Here is a 27,046-nt window from a genome sequence, read left to right as displayed (position 1 = left end):
CCACCACACCCCTTCGCCCCCACAGCAATATGACCCCCCCCCTCCTAAAAAAAAACTCTGACCTAGACGACTCTCTCTCCCTGTCTTGGAAGCATGAAATCCCATTTTTTCCATCCAGTGAAAGATTTGATGAAAACCAACGAATAAACCGGATAGGATGTTTAAAATTTACCCAATTCGCAGATGACTTCCTAGTCAAACGATGGAATAACATTCAAGTCAAAATAATACTTTACCAATTGTAAACTTGCAACATTTGGCAGACTTAACTCTTGTCATTTTTTTTTTCATTTCTGGATCTCGACGGCACCGTCAGTGTGGCTAAGAGTTTCACTGAGGCATCCAACAGACTACCTGGCCCAGATTACTTCCGCTGTCGTACAAGAAGAGGTCAGTCAACAACAGTCCGGCGGATTAGCTCTGCAAGAGCTGCATTTTCTCCTCAACCTCGCCAGTTCCATTCACAATTCTCTCCCCTCCCCCTCCCCATCTCTCTCTCTCTCTCTCTCTCTCTCTCTCTCTCTCTCTCTCTCTCTCTCTCTCTCTCTCTCTCTCTCTCGCCAGACGATAATCTCGCTACATAAAGCAGCCGACGATCTTTCACCCCCTGAACGTGTGGACTTCGAAAATGTCAAGATAACATCTAGCCTTCAAACAAATACATGAAACGAGTGATACTTTAAACATTCATACATATTTTTGGGTATTTGCATATCACCACTTATGCGAAAAGGCTAGTATAAAACAGCATTCCACGTGCAGACCTGATTCTTGCCTATGAATGAGCCTAGCTTCCACGTCTGGGGAAATTAAGACTAAAAGAGTCCAGAACCACAGGTTAAGGACCACACTGTCGTCTTTGCGGGCATTATTTATGGGAATCGATAGCCGAAGAGGCAGGGAACAGGGATGCCGTCTCTTTAATATACACAGTCTAAAATCCCTTTTGGAAGGTAGGCCAATTATGTAGATCAAAAGCCATAACTCTACCTAGGGCGGAACTAAATTGGAGCATTCCGCGCCTACTACCACCTTCGACTAGACTCTATGCCATCCATTACTTAAACACACGTACATACACACTCACACAAGGGATGGGGCTTTTCTCTTATGTCAGTGCCGAAGTATAATCACTGTGTACTGAAACTGCGTCACTAGTGATGTGGTATCATGTCAGTCTATGGGAATTAAAATTTTAATGGGGATCAGAACATGACAATATCTATGAAAGGGCACGAAGAATTTTAACCTTAACCCAGTTGAAAGAAGCTGTAAAGACAAGTGGGAAAGATAGTAATTCTCCTCATAAAATGTGACGTCCGCAATGGAATCATTAAAAGAAATGAAAAATTAATCTTAAGCAACTTTTAATATATCTGAAATAAAAAAAAAACCATGAGTATTTTCGCACAGCGTCAGATATGAGGAACTTATATAATTCAAATATAACCAAACCACCCTGTATTCTCCACAACCCCTTATTTTAACACTCCTTAAATCACCCGTATGTTTATTCTTTAGGGTTTCCAAGTCGAACACCGTTCTCCGTTTAATAAGCCTTCCATAGCTGGCACTGATTAGCATCCCCACTTCCCTCTGGTCCCTACCTAACCCCCCAACCCACTCCTATTCTACGTATCTAGGCCCCCGTCGTAAATAATAAAAGTCCGCGGCGAAACTTTCGCCTATATGTACGGGTGGCATGAGGACGGAAGTTTTCAATGACCAGCGGTTATGCCTCTGTTGCTGACGTCATAACAGGTTCAGCGAACACCCCGCTAGATTCAACCTCGAGCTGGCTCTGTAGTTGTTTAGATTTTCTAACTCTCGGCGCTATAAGCAGGTGTTTTTGAAGGGATAAACTGGCTCCGACACGCGTGGAAAATGTAAAGTTCTGCTGTAAGTTGATTCTCATTTTAATCCGGTCATTTTTTTATTCAGAAAAATTATGCTGAAATTCAGCAGGGTCTCTTTTAAGGGCAAAAGTAATTAAAATACGGAAAGCTTTATCAACTTCATCATGTTATAATGGTTATAAGAGAGAGAGAGAGAGAGAGAGAGAGAAATCAACAGTATAGTAAGAAGTGATCCAGTCAGGTTTTCTCTCTCCGCACAACAGTTCATGACCGCCGTAAGAGTGAAGGCCAAGGCAGGCCATTCCAGCCCTTAGAGCCGATGTAAATAAAGTCCCGAACCACCACATCCACCCAGCGTAGCATACGCCCCTTACGCCGCTCTCTGGGACTTTTAGAGGTCACTTGGCATCTAGGAAGTCTGTGCCCAAGGTTCGTTCTTCTTCGGGTTCTCTCTCGCTCTTTTGATACTTTGGCATCGACACATACGAACGCGTTCCGGCGGCGTAATTTCAGTTGCATTTCTACTGATTTCCTGAAGTTTTCGGGAAGAATGAAAGTTAGTTGAAATAAATCCCTCTGGTATTCAATATAGTTCCGTATGTGGGCGATATTTTAAGTTACCCAGCAGGTGTACAAATCAAACATATATGTATGGAGTGTACACACATACACAAAACACACACACACACACACACACACACACACACACACACACACATATATATATATATATATATATATATATATATATATATATAATATATATATATATATATACATATATATGTGTGTGTATATGCTCATAATCACACTACAACGCGTTAATAGCGACAAAATGCATTTTATGCTGAAAAACGAAAATTTATAACACCAAAAGCCTGCTTGTAGTGCACTATATAATTTCAAAGATATTCTCCACCTACTTAAGAATTTTGCAGTTAATGTAGCAAAATTCGGGTTAGATAAAATAAACAAATAGAAAACTCTTTCTCTCTACGGGCATTCTCTGAAGATGTCATCATTGATACAGTCGAAGCCCATCTTCCACAGCACACATTACCATTGCCATGCATGAAGAGAACATATACGAACAATATTCACAATGATCATAAACATGACTATGTATGCGTGTTGCGTTGAGTGTGGTTTTTTCACGATATTACTGTCTTCCCTTGAAAGGGGTTGGTCAAAGGTAGTCAAAAGGAAAAAATAACTTCGAAAGGTGCGGTTTAGGGAAAAATTCCCTTAAAAGAGGACATTTGAGAGGAAAAACTCACTTGAGAGGGGGTAGTCGACGGAAAAAATTCCCTTGAGATGGAGTGGTCAACGGAGAAATTGCTTTGAGATGGGTGATCAAAGGAAAAAAATTCCCTTGAAAGGGGTTGGTCAAAAGCAAAGGGCTCCCTTGAAAGATGAAAAAAATTCCCCTTGAAAAACCCAACGAATTCCCTTGACAGAGTTAGTCAAAAGAAAAAAATTCCCTCGATAGTGGGTTGTCAAAAAAAAACTGCCTTGAGAGGGGTGGTCGAAAGAAAAAATTCCCATGAGAGGTGTGTTTGAAGGAATAACATTAAACCAGCTACTGTAAATTCACTTTATGTCCCGTTTAAACAAGGCTGAATCTCTCTCTCTCTCTCTCTCTCTCTCTCTCTCTCTCTCTCTCTCTCTCTCTCTTCGTTACACAGAAGAAAAAAGGAAATTTACAAGACAAAGAAAGCAACAGTTATCTAGAGTATCAATACTTGCATCTTTGAAGATGTCATCCCTAGACTGAAAGTAAGGGCGCTCTATTTACTGAACGAGCACACTACCTTTCTCGACATTTTTAATACGTCACTAAGAAATTTCCAAGACAATGCTAATGTTAATTGCAAGATGGATCCAGGCGGTGCCCAGTCAGTCTTAAATAAATACGGAGAGCAGCAAAAACTCACAAAAATGTAAGTCAGGCCACGGACAAAATGACTGCATTAAAAAGGCCTTATTAGAAACGCAAAAAAATCTAAATTCGTAATATGGTGAAAAACACTTCACACAGAAGATGAAAAGTAACCAAGCGGAGTCGAGTCGGCTTACCAATTCCTTTCAAGTTCTCAACACACGCACAATGGGGGTGGGGGTGGGGAAGGATCTGCCTTGATTACGCTTACCATTGTCATTTGGTTGCTGTTGCTCTTATGAACATTATTAAAAAATGTTCCTCCTTACTGTTCTTACTGCTAATGCAGTTTTACATGAATTATTATTATTATTATTATTATTATTATTAGCAGCAGGAGTAGTGGTAGTAATAGTAGTAGTAGGTAATCAATCTTAAACGCTTAACATTCCTATCTGCCACTTCCTTCTTTTCATTCATAACCAGTTCTCATAAGAGCTGAATCTGTCAGCCTCTCCTAATCAGGTTTGTCCTTCAGCCACATTTACTACATACTACTCATAATAATACAAACACGAACACACACCCAACAAAAAAAAAAAAAAAAACACACACACACACACAAGCACTGAGAGGTAGAGAGAACGTTTGTTTCTACTTGGAGGTTTCTTGGAGGGGTTAAGGAATTTCTGACCTTACGACCGTCATATAGATTTGGATCAGTTACTTAACTGATCTTACAGATAGTGCTTATATTTGTAATTCAGGAATGTTAATTTAAAGATGCACAACCCTTTGATGAGAGGGATCGTAAAACACAAGAATGGCATTAATTACAACGGCCACGTCACACGAAGGGACGTACACTACGCAGGACATTAAGGATAGGAAACAAAAGTTTTCAGAAACAGGCACTTCTCAGCGAAGAGACGCTACATATGAATAAGAAAGGAGGAATGCTTGAACTGTTTTCATTTGCCGTAGCTCAAAGTCAGGTACAATGTGGACTATAACCCCTTCTAAAGAAACGTGGTGTGCATTACACCAGAGGAATGCTCTAAGGAACACTACTGAAAGGAATGCCTGAAAGAACATTTGTTAATCCAAAGGGCATTTCGTGGAAGAACTACCAATGGAATGTTACTTGACGTAATGGTAATGGCGCATTGCCGGGAGGAATGCTCAAGACATCACCAGAAGGAATGTTGACAGACGCAGGACTTACAAGTTCAATGGGATTTTCTGAGAAATATATAATATATATATATATATATATATATATATATATATATATATATATATATATAATTACTATATATATATATTAATATTTTTGAAAGTCGAAAGAGAAGTCCTGTTTACTGCGTGCAGGAAATAAATCAGTAATATAAAAACAATTAAATAAATCAAGTAAAATATCTGTTTGATGAAAAAAATATCCCTCCTAGAGATTAACCGTATTTTATCTCTGGCCTAAATGGAAAAATAACGACTTGGAAAAAAAATCTTTGCTGGCAAGAGAATTAACAAAAAAAAAACTTAATCTTTACGACAAAAAGCCTTACCATCATCATAACATCTCCGGTCTCTGTCATAAGTCCCAGGGAATAACGGCCGCTGATAGGCTTAACACACCTATAGGATGTTGGCGATGGTGGACTTTTATCATCTAGGAATTGAGCTTTCGGCAGAACTTGGAGTAAACAATTTGAGAGAGAGAGAGAGAGAGAGAGAGAGAGAGAGAGAGAGAGAGAGAGAGAGAGAGAGAGAGAGAGAGAGAGAGAGACTCGTGCTATGAATAGGAATTATCTTTAAACTACTAAAGAGTCTAACCTCTAGGACCTCCGATGTCTTGGGTCGTCGACGGAACATACCTGACCTCTGGCAGGTAACGATTAGCATCACGTCTTAGGTACTCATCTTCGTACTGTGATGCCACGAAGGAATATGTACGCGTGACAGAGAGAGAGAGAGAGAGAGAGAGAGAGAGAGAGAGAGAGAGAGAGAGAGAGAGACACTTCGGAAATAAAAGGATTTAAAATACACCTGCTGGAACTGTTCTACTGAATTTTGTTCATGCTAATTCACTCTTTTCCCAACTTTCATCGATACTGCTACCTACCTACAGCTACAGTTATTGGCAGTGTTGAAAAATAACACCACTGTAATAAATATTAAAAATCCACTTCCACTGGCCACTTTAACCCTCATTAAATTACGGTAGCCGAACAATGCATGTTATTTCCCCAAATACAGAAACAAATCACATTTGTGAAATTATATTTCGCTCCTTTTGTTTCTGCGAGGATCACAACTGATTTACTCGATTCTCTCATACTTCAGCATGGGATTTTCTGTAATGTTTTGAATTTTATATGCGAATAGCGCATAACTAATGAACAATATGGAAGGTATAATGAGATTCTGGTTATGATAATAGTGGAAAGTCTAATAAGAATCTGGATATAAAAACGCTACTACATGAATCTCTTGCTTAGCGTTATTCAAAATCAAGCAAACTTGAACTTGATTTGTTGTCAAATACTTCGCGTCTTTACAACAGAGGACTGGAACAGAGTAGGCTTGAGTGCGGAGCTCAAAGCATAGCCCCAAAACATCAGAGAGAAGCCACAGCGTTCTGAGCTGAATATCAAACTAACAGAGCCGACTGGGAACCCTAGTGCAATACGCATCAAGAGCGCAATCTATTTAAGGGCAGGGAATGTTAACGAAGTCCATCCCGCCTCCGGTCTGAGTGGACTGTTGTTCCGCGTCCGGCGCGTGCGACGACGTCCTCGGTATGGATCAGAAAAAATTGAGATTAAAATGGGGGGGGGGCAGACACAGGGAGGGAGGGTGGCTCCCTTTTCCTTTCTTATGCTCTGGTCTTGACCTTACAACAATCCCGGGTCACTGAGCATTACTGCAGAATCGTCATGCCGTTGACATGCCTTTGCGCCTTCATTAGCCTGACCACTCTTGCTCGCAATACCGAAACGTAACCTCCAACGGCAGGCCCTGAGGGTATGCTACTGTCTCGGATAGAGAGAGAGAGAGAGAGAGAGAGAGAGAGAGAGAGAGAGAGAGAGAGAGAGAGAGAGAGAGAGAGAGAGGTGCAACCAGTGTCTTTATTACACTGTTGGATCTACTGATATCTTACCTCATTTGAGTACAGAATGACTATTCAAAACTCAGGAACGTTTTGTAAAATATAATTTCTGCCAGACACTGAAAATGACCAACGTAACAATTCCAACATTTCAGCACTACATTCAGTAATCTTCGCACAACATGCAATTCTCAACAAAGTGAAAAAGATCGATTTGAAAATAAAGAAAGCAAATATAATTAGCAGTGAATTCGATAGAAATCAAATGGAGCCTTTTGTTTTACTTCAAGCTATAAGGCGGATAGGTCAGTGCCAAGATGCTCAGACGGGCCACGGTGAGGCACAGGACCTACTTTCTCTAATGAGGCCTTCAACTCTCTCTCTCTCTCTCTCTGGGGGACGCAAATTTTCATCTCAACCATTGTATCGACTCTCTCTCTCTCTCTCTGTAAAGGGCTAGAGTTGTCGTCAGTATACCTCATGTGGTGCACTGCAAGCATTAATGCAGGGCGTTTTTAGCGTCTCCTAACACCTGGCTGCCCCCACTCATGAGCCCAATACTTTACCCCCACCCCTTTTCTTTTCCTTCATCTTTTTGTCCAGCATCTGTAAGTATTACTTGTTAGTGCAACTGTGGGGTTATCTACCAGTTCCACCTTTAGGTCCTTGTAGTTTCTCTTATTTATTTCCTAGATATCTTTATCCCGCTGTCAAACCACTCAAACTTCCTTTTTTCCACTATCTAAAGCGGTCAATGGAATGAATGAGCCCCAATGCTCTGCTTTATAGTCTAAATTTCATGATTCATCCACTCTCTCTCTCTCTCTCTCTCTGGAAGCATTTTGCACGGGTATGCTGTTTGAATTTAAGACTAATTTTGATAGAAAACTATAGATATGGAAGTAGCTAGACACCTGTAGGAAGGCACAGGAAATCGTGGGGAAAGGGGACAGATGACGACCTGGACCTCATGGCAGCCCTAGCACAAGGAGTGCAAGGCAGAGAAGAACGAGAGAACTCATTTCACGTCTAACCCCTTGAAGAGAAAGGCTAAAGCATTATTCAAGTTTATAACGATAGCCAGACTTTAGTATTTTGACAATATCCAGATTTCTCTCTCTTCCTCCGAAGTGGGAACATTCTTCATCACCATTTTCAAACCTCTTCAGTTCCGCGGTGAAGAAAAAATACCATTCTGGTCTGAAAACAAAATAGTTCAAGCTACCCTTGTTCACTGGTGAAAATAACGCTTTGACCTCCGTGCCAAAAATACACCAACGAAAAATTACGCTAATTTCAACCTAAACTACGGGAATCCAGCATTTTTTTGTGCCTTTCAGCGCAAGAGTGGGTAAAAAAAATTGCTAGTGTTAGCGATACATACAAACTAAATTGGCAAAGAAATTTTGATTATCAAAAATAAAAAAAAATTATAAATAACTGTTGCGTTACTCTGTCATCAAAGTACGCTTCGTAAGACAAGAAAAAAAATTTTTTTTTTTTTGTCATATGAAAAGGACAACCCAAAATATTTTTACCTTGAGCGCACAGAAGATGCAAGCATCTGCCATACAAGCATGGCCGTTCAGCTCGCGAAAACTGCGTCGAAATATGTCCAAGTGCCACAGGACCTGAAAAAAAAAAAGATAAGGCATGGATTAGTTTTATATATATACAATAATTCATGAAACAGAACAATCGGAATAGGAATTAATTCTGTTCAGTTAAAAAAATATTTGAAAGGAAACTAATAACAAGAGAGAGAGAGAGAGAGAGAGAGAGAGAGAGAGAGAGAGAGAGAGAGAGAGAGAGAGAGAGAGAGAGAGAGTATATCCAGAAGACTTTCAACAGTTCAGTAAAGGAGGCAAAGTCATTAACTGCCTGATAACACGAGTCAAAAACCCCGACTTGCAATAATTTTGCAATTACGCAGCTGAATACCGGAAATACTCTGCACATGCGTCGAGTGTGGGACAAGGCAATTCTCAGATGCATAATCAACAGAAATAACATAAATGTCCAATTATGAGAATAAGGATTCAATGCAAACGATGACCGAAAGTTCAGGATTACGAGAAGCCATCGGCTGCTTCCTTTACACACACACACACACACACACACACACACACACACACACACACACACACACACACACACGTCTCATGGGCGTTCGTTTTAGACTAAGCCAGCCTTGTGCTGGCACGGGCTCTTGGTCTAGGGCAGCCCGTGACACGTTTCATAGGAAATGACGAGACTATTCTTGGGCATGAGGCGTTAATTCTTATCGTGTAACTTCCCAAAGATACATTTTTTAATGGAGAAATGCATATGTAAACAACGAAAGAGCAAAATTTAGATTCTGTAATCCACCTACGTACTACAGCTTCACAAGACTTCAGAAAAAGCTACCTATTCAGATAACATTCTCTTGTTGCACGGAGTGCTTGCTTCACTGAGGTACAATGTCCTCTATTTAATCAGAGTCTAAATACCACGAAATTCCAATGCATTGAAAACATCGAGTGCCGCAATCCACGTCATTTTAACGGGGATAAAATTAGTATCTCGAAGTACAGTCCTTGTCTTCCCCAAACCACACAAATCCAGGTTCTTCAGGCTGCATAATGTACTCCAGTTCAGAAAAAGTTTATTTCTCTGAAATGTTGCGCTCTCTCTCTGCCAATGAGCTCAGATCCAGCTACCACAGTTCTCTCTCTCTCTCTTTCGTTTCATGCAGAGCAGTTAAACTGATTAGAAAATTCCCTTCAGATTATAGTACTTTTTAGGAGCCATATTCTGAGAGAGAGAGAGAGAGAGAGAGAGAGAGAGAGAGAGAGAGAGAGAGAGAGAGAGAGAGAGAGAGAGAGGACGATGAATACTCCCAATTCTCATTTTACAACTACTGGTACATCTAATCATGGTAAATATTTATCGAAGAGTATGAAGTAGTTGTGTATTTCCCGGCATCTCAGATTTTAACAAAATCTTTCGCAAATATAATTTGTATAGACAGGGTTACAAAGCTTTACAAAATAAATTATAGAGACACTTAAAATCAGCAAAACTCAGTAAGATCGAAAAGATTTTGCATCCTAAACTACGAAAGCAGTGATCATCTAAAAAAGAACAAAAACTTTCCTCTCCATTTTGTTCGAGAACTGTACCTCCCGTAAAAGCCAAGCACCTCAAACATCCACGGAGTCATTTTCCGCTGGGATTCCTTCAGTAATAGCAAAGGATGATCCTTCCGTGCAACGACGTCCTTAATAGTGGGAGCTTCTTTCCGAAGAAACCAGCGATTCACACACACACACTATTTGTATATTAAGCCGAGAAATGGGGACGGGGTTTACAAGCCTTGGATGACGGCTATTGCACTACACAATCTTGCTCTCACACGCGCTGATCGATCTTACAGAGACACTAACGTGATGATGGCTACTAATCCACGAACGCATACAGTAACAGTGTATGTTTTATGTTTGAGAGAGAGAGAGAGAGAGAGAGAGAGAGAGAGAGAGAGAGAGAGAGAGAGAGAGAGAGAGAGAGAGAGAATATCTGATTATCTAATTAATGGTTCCACTCTGGACAGTTAAGAATCTTCTCTTAAAGGGTCTTTTCACACATTTTTTTAATTATATACATGACAAAGCCAATCATAGCTGCTTGACTCCTGACAATCATTCATTTCTCCTCCCTCATCCATTCGTGTCACTTCATTGGTAGTATTTTGGTAATGATTGTGTCAGTCTGTCAGAAGTGGTCATCCGCAGCAGTTATTTTTGTGGTTAAGGCCCTCATTATTAACACGCTGGATGCCAAAATGGACAAACATTGGCTCTACTGCAATGACCTGTCGGTTAACAGGATCTTTCCTTACTGATTAACTATTATTTACGTTTACATGAAAGTCATTCAAGCATATCGAAAGTATTAAATTAATACCAAATAAAGAGGCACCCAGCCAATTATTTTTTTTATCACCGAGTATCATAAAAAAAAATCTTCAGAGCAAATTTGAGCAATACTTTTGTCTACGATGACTCGAGCATTTTTCTTTTGGTAAATTCGTGCAGAAAAGTCGTACTGGTGTCAAAAGAAACCCGTGTTTGAAATCAACAATCATCTAAGATAACGGTTTTTTTTTTTGTACATTTTCAACAGAACAACATTACCGAATTTCTACAGATGTACAATCTTGCTAACAAATGTGCACGGATATTATACACACACACACGTCAACACTGATTTGACACAAACACAAGCAGACGAAAATTGATCCACTTCGAAGGTCGGTTCTCGGAAAAGAAACAACCGCACAGCACTGCAGACTTAGTTAGCTCGTGCCAATGCCTGCTGCCTTCAGGGTCGCAGTCCCGCTACACAACCCACACAATTACGGAGCCTCTTTTTCTCTATTTTCCTCCTGTTTCGACACAACAGCAATCGCTCCAGAATGCGACTCTCGATAAAATCGCAAAATGCGAAAAACTCCTAGGAAAATATAAGTGCGTAGCGACTATAATGGTGGGGGAGGAGGGGGAACCGGATGCTGTTCAAAAGCTAAATGTCAAGCTGAAATGCTATGTGTTATGTCGTAAAAAACTACATTAATAATGGTAATAATTCCATACAAACCAAGAAATCCAGCTCCTACAAGAATGAATGAAAGAAAGGCATACTAAACCTACCGCTGTTGTCAGCCTGTTATCTTCGACAGCGTTATTTTTGACGGTACGAGTTATTTCAAGAGAATTTACTTGCTGAAATAAAACGCTCAAAGAAAAAAGGCCACACTAAGAGAAGGAATCCAGGACCTGGATCTGGTCTGCAGGCCTTTGTCAACTGAGCATTTGCCTCACGTTACAAAAAAAAGACATCATGCAAAAAAAAAAAAAAAAAAAAACATGGTAGTTAAGGGAAACAAGATTAGCTTTTGCAGCCAAAACAAATAATTTTTTGTGATCCCATTTTACGCCGAAATCATTGTTACGTCACTAATATGACGCATTGTTCGTGACTACTGCCTACCCCTGCTTGCGGGAAACGATTAAGAGAAGGTGGAGGGAAAAGACATGACGCCTCAGTACCACGAAGTGGCCAGCCTCCCAACGAAATTTCAAGGCATATACATTGTAAATAATTGATCATTCCCTTTGAAATGTGACAAAAGCAGATATCTACACGCGAAATGCCTGGCTTTTAAAAGACAACCTTCGCCAAAAGCCAGTGAGGTTCTGGATGCGTTCGAAAACATGGCAAGTGGCACCTCTTGCTTGAATTCAGTCAAATACCAAATTATTTGTCAAGATTTGTTCAGTATCCTACATTCAAACATACTTGCTCCCATGGTACAGTGCATTATGAAAGCATGGCAAAATTCAGAAGCTTTGAGAAAACCGGCCACGGAAAATTATTCAAGATTGAGGAGAGCTACGAATTCTGACCATCATGATAAAAACTGAATTATTGGCAATGACGATAACAATTGCCAGAAACACCAGCCACGAAGGCAGCAATTGCCAGAGCTCCAGCCATGGCAATAACATTGAACCAAACTGTCCAGAGTTGCGGCTCCCCGATCGCGTCTAGCTTGACCACAATCACAGAGTAATTCAAGAAAACGTTGGGAGGGAGAAACTTACCAAACCTCAAGCTCCTGACTCACTTCACGCCCAGCCCCAACCCCCCGTAAAAGAGACGGGAAAAAACTTCAAATAACAACAAACCGCATGAAAGTGCAGTCTGCAAGAGAAGACTTCCACCACCTCCGTCCTCCCACCTCCCACCTCTCCTTCGGGCGGTCATCGACTCCCCGAAGACGTGTATGCCAGCGTTCGTTTGTTGCAGCCCGGCTGCAGCAGGGAGGCCAAAGAGGGGATGCACGGTAGACACAGGAGAAGGATGGATGTCCAGGAATAGGGGAGAAAGGCAGTGGGGAAAAGAAGGGACTGAAGGAAGGGAACCTCTGGATAAGTACTTCAACGCGGGTGCTAGAGAGGGTACAGGGAGGTCAGTGCCACGTACGGCAGCCGCTTTGCAGTTGCTATGCTGCTTGAGCATATTTATCTCGCCAATGGAAATAATTTCATACTTGCATTTGAGAAAAGAGAGTCGATAGATATTTTGTCTTGTTCTTATCCTTGCTTTTTTTATAGTATCTGCGAGATTATGCTAATGCAAGACGGTTTTTAAATAGGATGAGCAAGAGTGCGCACACTAAGAAACTGTATCTTAATTTCAAGTTCCCATGTCTGAAAGTTTGCCTGCATATACATTTCAATTTGTAAGTATCTGTCAAAAAGACAATTAGGCCAGGAAATCAATAAGGAAGTCACTGAATGTTCATATCTTTTGAAAGAGAGAGAGAGAGAGAGAGAGAGAGAGAGAGAGAGAGAGAGAGAGAGAAACCCCTCTCTTCCTTGTTATTGCCTTGTCATGGAAACGGTCGTCCGTCTCTGATCATCAGCTTCATTATCACCAATACACCTTCAACATCATCTATCGCATTCTTTACAGATGAGGATAAAATAAGGCCCTTGTGTTGTGTATTAAATCTTGTTGTACAAAGATTCAACTCCCAAGAAAATGTCCTTATCTTATCCTCATCAACAAAGAGAGAAAAATATTCTTTTAAGTGCAAATTTTGCACATTTGATTGACGAGTCGTATATTTCGTTGCCAGAAATATTATGGCAGTAGTCCCAATAGCGGCCAGTAAACTAAGTTACTCTAGGATTATTTACGTCCTAAAAATGAGAGAGAGAGAGAGAGAGAGAGAGAGAGAGAGAGAGAGAGAGAGAGAGAGAGAATAGCTGTTCTTTAATCTTAATATATTTATTGAAGCCATCTGAAAAGTATCAAGAAAAGAAGTTTATTAAATCCATTAAAATAACCATTGTACGACATACACCCATTAAGGAATTCAGCTTGCTGGTTATAATCACCCCATTCTGGATTAACTGGCCGCAGAATATAACTGGGGCCCATAATAAACAATTAAAAAAAGGGCATTTCTAAATCCCCCCCCACCTCAATTCTCCTTCAATTATCTTGAAAGAGCGAAGCTATTCTTTGGACGATCCTCCATCTCGGATAACCACTTGAGTGCCAAGGGGTTAAGATGAAGGAGGACCCGGAGTTTGGCCCACGCCTTCGCTCAGAGAGAGAGAGAGAGAGAGAGAGAGAGAGAGAGAGAGAGAGAGAGAGAGAGAGAGAGAGAAACGTCGACTTATAGTAACTTGAGATGTGCTTTCAGAGAAGAGTACCTCTTCCCTAATCAGCTTGGATAAAAAGAAATGTTGTCTTGCCATAGCCTAACATTTCGAGGTCATTTTAGTGAGGACGAATCGTTGGTTTCCGACGGTGAGTCTTTATCTTTTGGTGTATAATGGGGACAATTTATAGTTTTCAGATAGAGCAACGTATATAGTTATAGTTATAGGTATAGAACTACATGTTTTTGCTTACGAATGCAAGTTTTGGTAAGTGCAAATGTATATTTTGTTTTTAAGTAAAAATGTATATTTTCGCATAAAAACTAAATGCACAAGCAGTTCACCCAAAAACTATAAACAAGGTTCAACACAATAAGTGACTTCGAAAATGTAACATTTTCTTCCACCAAACTGAAGATCTACTTAGAATTATTTTCACTAACATTTTAGGAATAAGCTCAAAAAAATGACATCGCATGAACGAGAAACAAAAGCTACGTTCGGAAATAAAACACCAAAATACAGTCCAAACGCAGGTAATTGTGCATTAACTTTCTGATAATACAATTCAAATTTTCATGAAACCCAAACACTCAGCATCGGAGACGAGTTGGTCCAACACAAGTAAATTTTTTTTTTTAACCCCACACACGGCCGACCATCATAGCCATACATCGGAGTGAGCCCACGTCGGTTAAAGGAAAAAACCCCTCTAATCCCAACACCCTTGAGTTAGGCCTGAATTTTAGGCCAAGATGGGGAAAATCCATTTTCTAATCTGGGGCCCTATCTAAAGGCATCAGACTCATTCTCATTTATGAATGATGGAAAGTCACCCATGGCCATCGCCAGTGAGGATGGCACGACATCGTTCAGATCAAGGTCCAGAGACCTTGGTTCAGATGAGGGAAAAAAAATGGTGTTACTATACCTTGGTTAGGACTCATTCGAGCGGAAAAATTGGCGCCCGCGGGATACGTCTAGAATCGTTAAAAAAATTTCTAGGCCGAAGTGAAAATCTTGCCTTTAGGTCTGTTTTTCTAAACCTTGGCTGTAAGTAAACTTAAAGGTTCCTTTAGGGATGTTGGAAAGAGGAGGTATATCTGTAAAGGTGAGGGTTCTCGGGAGTCGGGTGAAGAGGAGGCCTTCAAAGGGTACGTTACGGAATTGGGGGGAGGGCTATAGGTTGGCTAAGAAGAAGCCGAAAACGAGTGGGCCCCTGGACGAAAACCACGCAGGAACGGATAACAGATCATTTCCATATGAAAGGTGCTCTCAATAAGCTCTTTGAAGATCACTTGTACGACCCGATCATTTACAAGAAATAGGATGACTGAGCTTCACATTTTCTTTTTTTCGAGATCCTGTTCAACCTACCAGAATTACTGGTTTCAATTACGGAGAGGGAAAATACAAGGGCACAAAATCACCATCATTAAAAAAAGGGAACAGACCACCATCGAAGAGGCGGCGAGAAGATGAAGAGGGAAAATTATTATTCTGTTTAATATATGTATGCCTTCTTTTCTTCCCTTTACGTATTCTTCCGACAGGACTACGTTACATGAACCACAAGAACTTGACATAAAAGAAAAGGTGCTGGGAGTTGTAACGAGGCATATTTACCATTTTATCATATTACGGTTCGAACACTGAAATATTTATCGCCCGAATCAACTAATATCCACTACTGATATTTCCAAAAAATAGTTAAACTATAAATTCAGCCGTCAAATACAAAAACTGCCATTGCAATCAGCTCAGATGAAGATATCACACTTGACTGGACTTTAAAAAATGCAAGAAAAACATCCCTAACGTGCTATGAGCCTGACTGCATAGGGAGTTGATTAGAGTCGTTTTCCGTACGATTACACAAGGTAAGAATCTTAATTGCAACCAAGCATTGTAATTACAGCTAGCTGTCTCTGGGCCCGGCCCTTTCTTAATCGAAATGTTCGACTTGGTTACAGGTATGTTACAAGAATTCATGGATTAAGGATAAATTTCTGCCAAATCTTCCCTTTAATATATATATATATATATATATATATATATATATATATATATATATATATATATATATATATATATATATATATATATATATATATATACATACATACATACATACATACATACATACATACATACATACATACATACATACACTCTCAATATAGGCGTGATTTTATTTTCCCAAATATAATTTAAAATATCAAATTCACTTTACCCTCGAAATAAATTACACACCCAAGGGGAATTACAGTTGATAAGTGCATCTGCCCCGTCCAGTATTCGCTGAGCCAAGCACACACACACACACACACACACACACACACACACACACACACGCAAAGCGGCTCAAAGAAAGCAGTACTTGTCGTAAATCCTGGAATCCCTCTCAACTTGACACGTATATCCAAAACAACATTTAAAGGCATAAATGACAGGTAGGCTAAGGTCGATTCGGCAGGTGACCGGAGATAACTGGGTACCGAGTACCGACCGACGTTCATCATGATGAGACGACCTATCCTCGGGGCAATCAGCTCATTTCATCCAGGAGCCTTGAGGGAAGGAAAGAAGGGCGTATTGCCTCCAGGGCTCGTACGCTAACCCACATTCGACCCCGACCTTCCATTTGTGTGGCATTTCAAGAATTCTAAAGGGATACTTAACTAGGCCTACAGGGACGTAACTTTCATTAAAACTGTACTTCAATAAACACACGAAAATTAACAGTTAATGAACGAAATAACCATTTTGTAGAAAATAAAAAACTGTTGCGAAAATAAAAACAATTGTATCAAGCGACATCGGTGTTGGTCAGGCGTACTCAATACAACGCCGACATGGATGAGCGACTGCGGGTCGGGGACGCTCACCTTTAAGCAACCACAGCATAAGGGCGACTATTGCGTTCGCGGATTGCGGCCACCGGTCAGAATTTTACTTCTGATACATTTACCTTCATCATCGGGTTAAGACAAAAGTCCATTGATCTTTGAGAGCCAACCGTGGCCGCTACTGAGTCCAACCGTAGACGAATTTGTTCTCTACAGCTGATCTATGGGTCAGAGGACCACTGTTTTGACAAAGATAAATTAACCTGCTTAATTTTTCCTCTTGCTTAGTCACCAGGTGTTCAAATAGGAGGAGCGAACAGGTGTCGGGTGTCGCCATACACCAAAGTGTGGTACAAGTGAACCTTCTCGCCCAAGACACTTCGAAACTTCAACAATGAAAGCTGCTCGACTGGAAAATTAGTCAAGTGTTTCCAATTTACTTTTTGAAATTGACTTTAAGGGGAAACATCTTGTTAAAATGCATGCTTCGTTCTAATAATTCATGACACCCTTCCCCTACCTACCCCTTACGAAAAGGAAAAACACACACACACACAAGAGAGAGAGAGAGAGAGAGAGAGAGAGAGAGAGAGAGAGAGAGGTTTTTTCCTTTTTCAAGACTTCATAGACTAGTCAACACTTAGGCATTTCGGTCTGCTCTCAAAGAATATACATATAAATATGACTCTAAATATAGGAGAAAACGCCTTTCCTATTGCAACTTAGTTTAATACAACCATTTCACTTATGTACACCCCCCCAAATCTCCAAGAAATCGGTTTAAGGGCAGATTTTAAATAATAAACAGGGTACCAAAATGTAGTTAGTCATCATAAAGGTTCTACTGGACTGTCCGGGACGAGACTTTCGTGCGTGTGAGAAAAACATTTGGAAAATACAAATACATAAGAGAGAGAGAGAGAGAGAGAGAGAAGCTTGATTGTATAAGTTTACACCATAAGAATGTATTTAAAGACAACTAAGAGACAACTAGAGAGAGAGAGAGAGAGAGAGAGAGAGAGAGAGAGAGAGAGAGAGAGAGAGAGAGAGAGAGAGAGAGAGATCAAAATTAATTGAAGGGAATGTACTCAAATCATAATTAAAAATCCTTAAAATAGATTCAGGGGTAAATTTAAACAAATTAACGATTCAAAATATGGACGAATATATATATATATATATATATATATATATATATATATATATATATATATATATATATATATATATATATATATATATATATATATATATATATATATATATATATATATATATATATACATACAAGTGACCAAGCAAATGACCACGCTAGAAAATACAAGGTCAATCCTGAGAAACCTCTCCCACCACGACAAGAGTCGCTGAACCGAGGGTTAATTTATATCCTCTTGCACTACTTGGTACTGGAGAGACATACTGGAAGGACTGGGTGGGTTTTACATACGGACGGGGACACATGCATAAGGATATGCAATCTTGTGCAGCCATGGTGCAGCTGCAGAAATTACAAGTGAATTTATGCTTATTTTTCATTACATGAAATATGGGACACGCCGGTACTGCTTTCACCTTGCTGTGAAGTGTAAAAAAAGTATGATATAAAAATCAGAGTGTTTCAGAAATCTTTCGTTAAAATGAAGTCCCGCATACTATAAAATTATATAAATAACTATTTATCTGTTTATCTCATTGCAATCGCTGTCTGTTCATGTACATACTCTACCTATAGATATTCTACTCTACTTTTTTAATTTTCTTTGGTGGTCCAGTCTCCTGTTTCCACTTCAGAACACACACTGGATGTCGACATCCTGTACACAGCAAACACAGGGCAAGACCTAGTTTGCCAAAGGTAAAGTTATAAGAACCTTTACACGTTCCTCCCCTAAAACCATTGCTGTGTTTTCCGTGTTTGCTTTTACGGGCTGCTCTTTGAGAAGGAGCCAGTGCTGGCAGAAAGCCAGCTCAGTAACAACACTGTTTGCTCTATAAATCTATTTTTTTTTTTTTTTCTTTTCTAGGAGACTCCAAACCGGTTATAAATAGCTGTGAATCAATTACACGAACTCCCCCATCGGCGTCTTGCAATAACAGCAACAACAAACTTCCTGTTCCTGAGCTGCGGTAAGCAATGCCTGGTCCCATTTCTGTCAACTTTTCTGGATCGGCTCATTGGTTACTCTTCCGTGTTCTGGTGTCACGACTTTTTCCTGCCTTGTGCTTTTTCTTGGGTACGCAAATGGCTTTGCCCTGAAGAGGCAAACCAATATTTAATTGCAGTTACAGAATTCAGAACGATTTTCAATATTGACAATAATGAAGAAAATTATTACCGCTACCTACCGCGCATACCAGAGGAAATGCAATAACAACAATAGTGGTTCAGTATCATGAATACTGAGAAGGTTGAAACTCAAATGATATTTGTGATAAAAAAAAATATATATATATATATATATATATATATATATATATATATATATATATATATTTATATGTATTATTCAGAGAACATTCGACTGCCTCAAGAAATTCCATTATCACTTTTAAGACCTGCGTAAGATCTCCCGAAAGTTCCAATTACATTATAGTAATATACGCTTCGAGAGAAAAATTTTCGTTAATATTACTAAAATGATATAAGGTCAGAGGGTTTCTACGGGCAGGGATAAAATAACTGGAGGGTAAGAAAAAGAGAGAGAGAGAGAGAGAGATTTTCAATATGGGCGGGACTGGTCGACCAACCAGTTTCATTGAAGAGTTGATTAAGAAGTAATTGGAATCTATTTGATGAATTTTAATGAATTTATGAATATTTTGGGTTGTTGCAGACAATTTCGATTCTCCAGTGCATAATAAATCCAAGTTATGCAGTAATAATAATAATAATAATAATAATAATAATAATAATAATAATAATAATAATAATAATAATAATCATCATATCCGTACACCCTTGAGCGTAAATTTTCCCCATCATGTGCGTTAATATTACTCCCCTTCCATCTTTCCCACAAGAGGAATTTAAATCACTGGTTTTAAAAACATAGTTCAACCGACTCTCTCATACGTTGCTCGCACACTTAATTAGGCTTTATGTAGTGCTACCCTTCATTACGTAATAACCATTTATAAAGAGAGGTCATAATATTAGTGCAGTGTTCATTTCCGTTATAAAAGATGACATAAGGAATGGTAGGTGTGCGTGTTTGTCTAAATATTTATTTATTTACTGTGTGTGTGTGTGAGAGAGAGAGAGAGAGAGAGAGAGAGAGAGAGAGAGAGAGAGAGAGAGAGATCTCACTGTCAAGACACACACATGTCCCAGTGCTTGCCATTCGGCTTAAATACTATATTTAATTCAGTTCGTATGCACACACACACATATATATAGATGTGACAAATTTTTATATACATAGTGGGCTTTTTCAATATGAAATCAATAAACACTAACGTACAATAGGTCTTCATCGAGGCCAAAAGGGGTAACCTCCCTAAATATCTAAATGTGAGAATTATTATATTAGGCTATCAGGAAAAACGAGACCCCTGCCGTTTATCATTCCGGTGACAGGTAGGTGGGCGTGAGCGTTTTGAATTGAACCACCTTATTAAGGACCTCTTGCTGAGGGGCGTACGCAATTCAAGGAAAGCAAAGAAGCTGAAAATAATTATATATTTATATATATACACGTGCACATTATATATATATATATATATATATATATATATATATATATATATATATATATATATATATATATATATATATATATATATATATATACAGTATATATAATATATATATATATAATATACATGTATACATGATTATATATATAAAATATACGACGAAAATTACATGTAAAACATGTAGAGAAACAAAACCAACATCTAACTTCTTATGGAAGATTCGTCACGCCACTATTAATAACAGACGATCAACACACATTGGTTTACTGGATGGGAAGGGTCTGCTCTCCAGCTGCCCAACGGGTATCTATGCCCTTGCGTTGCTTGTTCAAGGGCAGTACCTGCCTCCCGTGCCTGCTGTCTGATTGCATTCTGCTTTTTCTTTGAGCTGAGGTGCATTTATGCTTATCAACAAATCACTCTCCTGCCCTCCACCTCCGGGTGCAATGGAAGCAGCTGGGGGTCCGTAAACTATGCCGCTCTTTACCTGATTACAGGAAAGTTCACACACACACACACACACACACACACACACACACACACATATATATATATATATATATATATACACATACACATATACATACATACATATATATATAATATAAGGGACCTGAGGAGACAGACAGTTTGGTCTCTGAAATATAGCCTTTATTTTCCACAATTTGGCGTTTCTATGGGCACCTTATATTTGATGGAATTCTGTTTTAAATGAAAATATTTCACTCATATATATCTATATATATATATATATATATATATATATATATATATATATATATATATATATATATATATATATATATATATATATATACACACACACATATATATACATACACAAAACATACACTCGTATACACGAGAGTGAGTCATAAAGTTCCACTAGACTTCCTATATTTCACAAGTCCTTGAATTCACTCGAGTAGAAATCTGTTTAAAAAAGTAGCCAACACTAGAGGGTGCCTACGGACGAGTCCACTTCATTATTAGTACACCAGCTGTTGTGTTGTTAAGGTGTCTTTAAAAGAAAGGCTCGTTTAGCAGCACGGAAAAGGACAGCTTTGAAGCGAGAGCTAACATCAAATTCTTACACATACACACACACATATATATACAGAGAGAGAGAGAGAGAGAGAGAGAGAGAGAGAGAGAGAGAGAGAGAGAGAGAGAGAGACGTTGTCAGAGCAGCTCTGCTCCCACCGTGACATGAGCTTGTCCTGAAGTAAATCATCCCCAAACGAAAACCTTGAAAGCGGCCCAACGAAGACTCCAGGAGGACCATATATAGGCCCGTATCATCGGCGATCTGGTTCCGTCCTCTATCGAGTTTGCAATCGGCCGTGTTTTCGACATACGTGCCCGATAGAATCTACATCCGATCCCACACGTTCCCGTGTAGCCTCAGGAACAGACAGGCACGCCTGTCTTCATCACAGCTTCAAAGCAGATACCGAAAAATGCAGAGTACGTTTGCGTGCTTGATGGTTATCGCCTCGCTCGCTCACTCTCTCTTTCAGTCCTCAGCGAGGTTCACAGTCTCTCTCTCCCACTCCATCGGCGGAATGAACGAAATTCTCGGAATGTTATCATTGTGGGACGCCCATCGGGCAAAGCAGCCCGAAAGTAACTCGAGTTACTAGACCCTAGATTAATACATACGTAAACACACCCACACATATACACTCTCAGTTTGGTCTCTGAAATATAGCAATAACTTTACACCTTTTGGCGTTTGTATTGGCTCCTGTTAGATATATATATATATATATATATATATATATATATATATATATATATATATATATATATATATATATATATATATATATGTGTGTGTGTGTGTGTGTGAGACACTCGGTCACACCATCACCTATCACAGTGCATTGGCCTTACGACCTCATTCCTAATAAAGATTTGCTAGAGAGCTGCATCCTTCTAGTGACACTACATCAAAATGGTTAAAAGTCATAAGGTAACATACACATGTACATATATAGTTTTCTGTGCGGCAGACGGTAATAAGAAGCAAAATAATTATTCTTTTCTTTTGGCGTAACTTTGCGACCAAAATATACGAGACCAATCGCCTCTTCAATCTGGTATACTACAACCGGTTTCGTAGACCATCTGTTCTAGAGAGCCTCATCTGTTGAACACCTCCCTTTGCCAGCTGGAGAGAGAGAGAGAGAGAGAGAGAGAGAGAGAGAGAGAGAGAGAGAGAGAGAGAGAGAGAAGGGAAGGGGGAGGGAGGCGTTCCAGGCCCAATTTCCCACTTTATCCTGAGCTACAACCGCTATGGTCCCTGGCGATCCCAACATTTGCCATATGGTCCTGTCTTCTCCTGGCTAGCCGTCCGCAAGTTCCCTCCAGAATGATACCCTCCTCTATTTTCCTGTTTTTCAATCATCTTCTTTCTTGTTAGACTTGAATTTTCCTCTCTCCTCTTTTCCAAGGTCCTTCTGTTGTCTTGCTATGCAAATACTTGACTATCTTCTTGGTGTGGATAAAGGAACTGAGCGAAAAATATAGTTGTAAAATATATGGCTGCTGGATAAGATTCAAATGCATTTGAGCATCTTATTCTTTCCTTATTTTCAACACAAAGACTACCATGTTAATTTTGTAACATCATTCTCTAGAGAGAGAGAGAGAGAGAGAGAGAGAGAGAGAGAGAGAGAGAGAGAGAGAGAGAGAGAGAGAGAGAGAACATACTATAAAACACACACCAAGTCATGAAGAAACTCCAGCCAATCTCCGCCTTCCGGAAGGGACTCCAACAAAAATCTACCGCATGACGCCAATAATCATAAAGGAATAAAATATGGAGGAATAAGTGTCATAAAATTTATGAGACGACACATAACACAACGGACAGTTACTAGACGGTACCATGAACATCTGTTAGCAAAGATATTTTAAAACCATTTGCGCATGCAAAGGCGCATGACGCTGAGCACACACCTGTGCATGCCTGGACACGTGAGACTCGAAGGAACATCTGCACATGAACCACACGTGATAAATGGCTTAGGCCAATCTAGCCAAGTTGAGGGTGGCCACTAGTCATACCCGTGGACAACAAATGGAGAGATCTTAGCTTCAGTACATATCACATTCATCCTTTCAATGCTATGTCAAAGATGGGCCCTGTGTTTGTGCAAAGCAACCACTCAAAACAGAAAATACTAAAGGTTACTAAAATTTCTGAACAAAAAAAAATCAATGGCGTAACCTAAACGCAGTGAGTTCCTCAAGTAACATGGCTTCGAAATTTTCTTCGTGAAAGGTACAAGCCAACTTTTACCGTCATTTTTATTACGCTGCTTTCGCCATAACACACAAATCATCACTGCCTCTTAGACACATGAATACTGACATAAACAACATATGAAACACGGTGAAAGTGCTACGACAATTTATAGTCGCTCTTAAATCCACAATACATGATTTGATCAATAAACAGAAAACTAAATTTATTATTAAAAAGTTTTCAGTCTGCCACACAGACTGTCATACAGCTGGCGTGCAAAACCAACGTGAAAAATCAAAACGGCAAAATCAACAACGGAACAAATTCGTGTCTGTTGGTTTTGTTAAGCCAGAGAAAGAGAGAGAGAGAGATAGATATTTTACCCCACATTCTTATCATGTCTGACAGGACGCCCAACGAAAGGAAACTGCTAACTTCACACGTACTAGTCTATGCCAAAATGGTTCTCATATTGCAGTTTGCAAAGCCTCCAATGCAACAGGCTTATCCTGAGAAACCCTGAAGGCCGGAGGAAACCGTAGCAACGCCGCGCGAGCCCAGTATATTCCCCAATTGGGCCGAAAAATTGGCTTTGGGAGACAAAATCTCTGAACATGGTGTACTCCTCTTGGTTCCACCAGCAAGCTCTTTCTGTCCTCTGCTTTTGGCATATTTGGTGACGCAAGTTCACAAATGGAACAGATTTTCTTGTCCAGAACAAAGAACTAAACAGATCGTGCACAGGGGCGCGGGCGCAAATGAGATCATACGCGCCACTTTCCCTGACAGGCAACATTCCTTTCCCCGTAAGGGGTGACTACTGATACCTTGTTACGTTTACAGCCAAAACCGGTAAACATAATACTGCCTATTAGGTACATACTTATATTTAAAAAGAGGTGCCGTTATGTAATTTTTTAAACTATCTCCACAAGTTCGGGATGTCATACATATATGTTTGTAATTATACAGAATTCATTCAACAGCTTACGTCAAGGCAACCTGGCGCATCAACACAGACATATCGGATAGAATATTTATAGAATTTAGGCCAAAGCTAGGACCTATGAGAAAAAGGCGTGAACGGTGTAACGGGGAAAATCTCGCAGTTGCATTATATATCTATTGTCAGGAGAGGGTGGAAAGAACTGCAAAGAACCTAAAGTAATGCCTACAGTGCATCATTAGGTCACTGACAGCTCCCCCCATTTGGAAAACACAGACATATCTCCTGAAGTTGAACTATTTAAGGCAAATGATCCTGTATAAAAGATGTTACAAAAGTTGAACTAACAAAAGGACCGGTCACGTGACAATGATGCAACACTCACTTTGACTAAACTTTAAAAACACAAGAAACACTGAAAAATATTGAAATACACGAGGTTCATTCATTGATGTCACTAATGTTAATTTTGCCAAAATCATTAAGAAAAAACGCAAAGAAAATACTGAAATAAAAGCATGTCTTGAGAGGTAGGAAATGGCTAAGGGGATAAAATGTAAACAACAGAACGCCACCCTACCGATGTCTGACCTCAATCGAACTGAGGACTATAACGTAGACACTAAGTCTTGAAACTACCTGCGAAGTAAATCCTATTCCTCGAACTAAAACCAACGATTCCATTTTAAGCTCGACTGTGACCAAAACACAGCTTGGCCGAGGTTACTTGACACCGAGGTTTGCGTCCCTTGTCCCTCTATAGCGGAGTGGGTATCCCGCCACCTGACACCAGAACCTGTAGAGTGATTGTCCGAGGAAAACTAAGGGAGGGGGTGAAGCAAAGGAGAAGGGGAGGGAGGTGCAAGGTGGGGGGAAAGGAAGCGATAAAAGGGGAAGAGGGATAATCCAGGATTAAGAGCGAAAAGGGTTGAAGCAGGGGAACTGCAAGTACAGCAGGAAGTCGGGGAGCAGAGATGCAAATGATTATAGTCACTGGCTAAATTCGACTAGCAATACACAGAAGGAGGTAGCGATATCCAATGCACAGAGGAAGGCAAAGATAATCATGTAACAGGGGAAAAACATTTTTTAAGCAAAATGAAAAACGTATCGATTATTTAACATTCAAGCTGAAAAGAGATGGGCATTGGTACAACTACACTAACACCTTACACACAACATCTCAACTTACTAGTACAAAAACACCATTCACAACCTCACCGGTATAATGTATGAACTTCTTCAACTGACTGTCCCACCTACGACTGTCTCCTACACCTCTACCCTTGAAGCAAGCTCTGACAGACTTCCAGTGACTTAACTGACAGATGGTGGATATCGTGGCTTCACCTGTACGGCTTCTTTTAAATCCCCACCAACGACTCTCTCTCTCTCTCTCTCTCTCTCTCTCTCTCTCTCTCTCTCTCTATATATATATATATATATATATATATATATATATATATATATATATATATATATATATATATATCTATATATATATATATATATATATATATATATATATATATATATATATTAAATAGTTTTTCTTAAATTCCCTCCTGGTCGAAGGTTAACTACAAGTAAACTTTACAAATGTTTTGTTATCAACAAGAAAATTAGCTGATAGGTAATTTAGATCAATCCCATTAAATTTCTTCTAAAAACTGCCCAAGCAATCAACACGGCATCATGATATACGCTATTTTCTTAAGTAGGCAACAACGACACGTCTGGAAAAAACGTAATTAGAATAAAAAAAAAAACATTACAGGAACGGAAACAGTCGTAAGGAAATGAGTTTTTACACTAATTGCAATACTAATAAGACATACTCTGCTACTGACGAGCTACTACGGCAGAAACTACGGGAGACAAGAAAGGCTCTTCAAACAGATTTGACTAATGGGTAACTTCGCCTTATAATTATGGAACATGAAATAAAAGGGAGCGGGGAGGGGGGAAGGGTTGAATCCTAAAATAGAGACGCTTTAGCTGGTGTTCAGACAAAGCCAGATTAGCCTAGAATTCACTCTCTAAAATGAGCAACATTTTTCGGAGTTTATTATTATTATTATTATTATGAAATTCATGAAAATGAAAATCGTTACAACAAAGTAATTAGAAATCTCTGGTGGAATTTAAGGTCCAGTGAAGTTTAGCTCTAAATGTATTAAAAAAAAAAATAAGAAGAAAACAGCTCCACAATCTGGGGTAATCTCCAAGAGTACCTCACCG

The 27,046-nt window shown here is 39.5% G+C and overlaps 1 protein-coding gene and 1 long non-coding RNA gene across 3 annotated transcripts in view; one reads left to right on the top strand and one right to left on the bottom strand.

Annotated features, from left to right (window-relative positions):
- Positions 1–27,046, bottom strand: part of ec (echinus) — a 483,333-nt gene that overhangs the window by 37,420 nt on the left and 418,867 nt on the right. For both annotated transcript variants that reach the window (XM_067132826.1, XM_067132827.1), the window contains one exon: positions 8,383–8,475. In XM_067132826.1, the coding sequence (XP_066988927.1) occupies positions 8,383–8,475 (93 nt within the window). The remainder of the gene's footprint in view (positions 1–8,382; positions 8,476–27,046) is intronic.
- LOC136855640 (uncharacterized) overlaps positions 1–27,046 on the top strand; it is a 169,207-nt gene that overhangs the window by 103,572 nt on the left and 38,589 nt on the right. The window contains exon 3 of the long non-coding RNA XR_010858093.1: positions 18,935–19,037. This is a non-coding gene — a long non-coding RNA (uncharacterized lncRNA). The remainder of the gene's footprint in view (positions 1–18,934; positions 19,038–27,046) is intronic.

This window comes from Macrobrachium rosenbergii, chromosome 32, assembly GCF_040412425.1.
Source record: "Macrobrachium rosenbergii isolate ZJJX-2024 chromosome 32, ASM4041242v1, whole genome shotgun sequence".
Classification (NCBI taxonomy): Eukaryota; Metazoa; Arthropoda; class Malacostraca; order Decapoda; family Palaemonidae; genus Macrobrachium; species Macrobrachium rosenbergii.
This window is presented reverse-complemented; position numbering and strand designations above follow the sequence as displayed.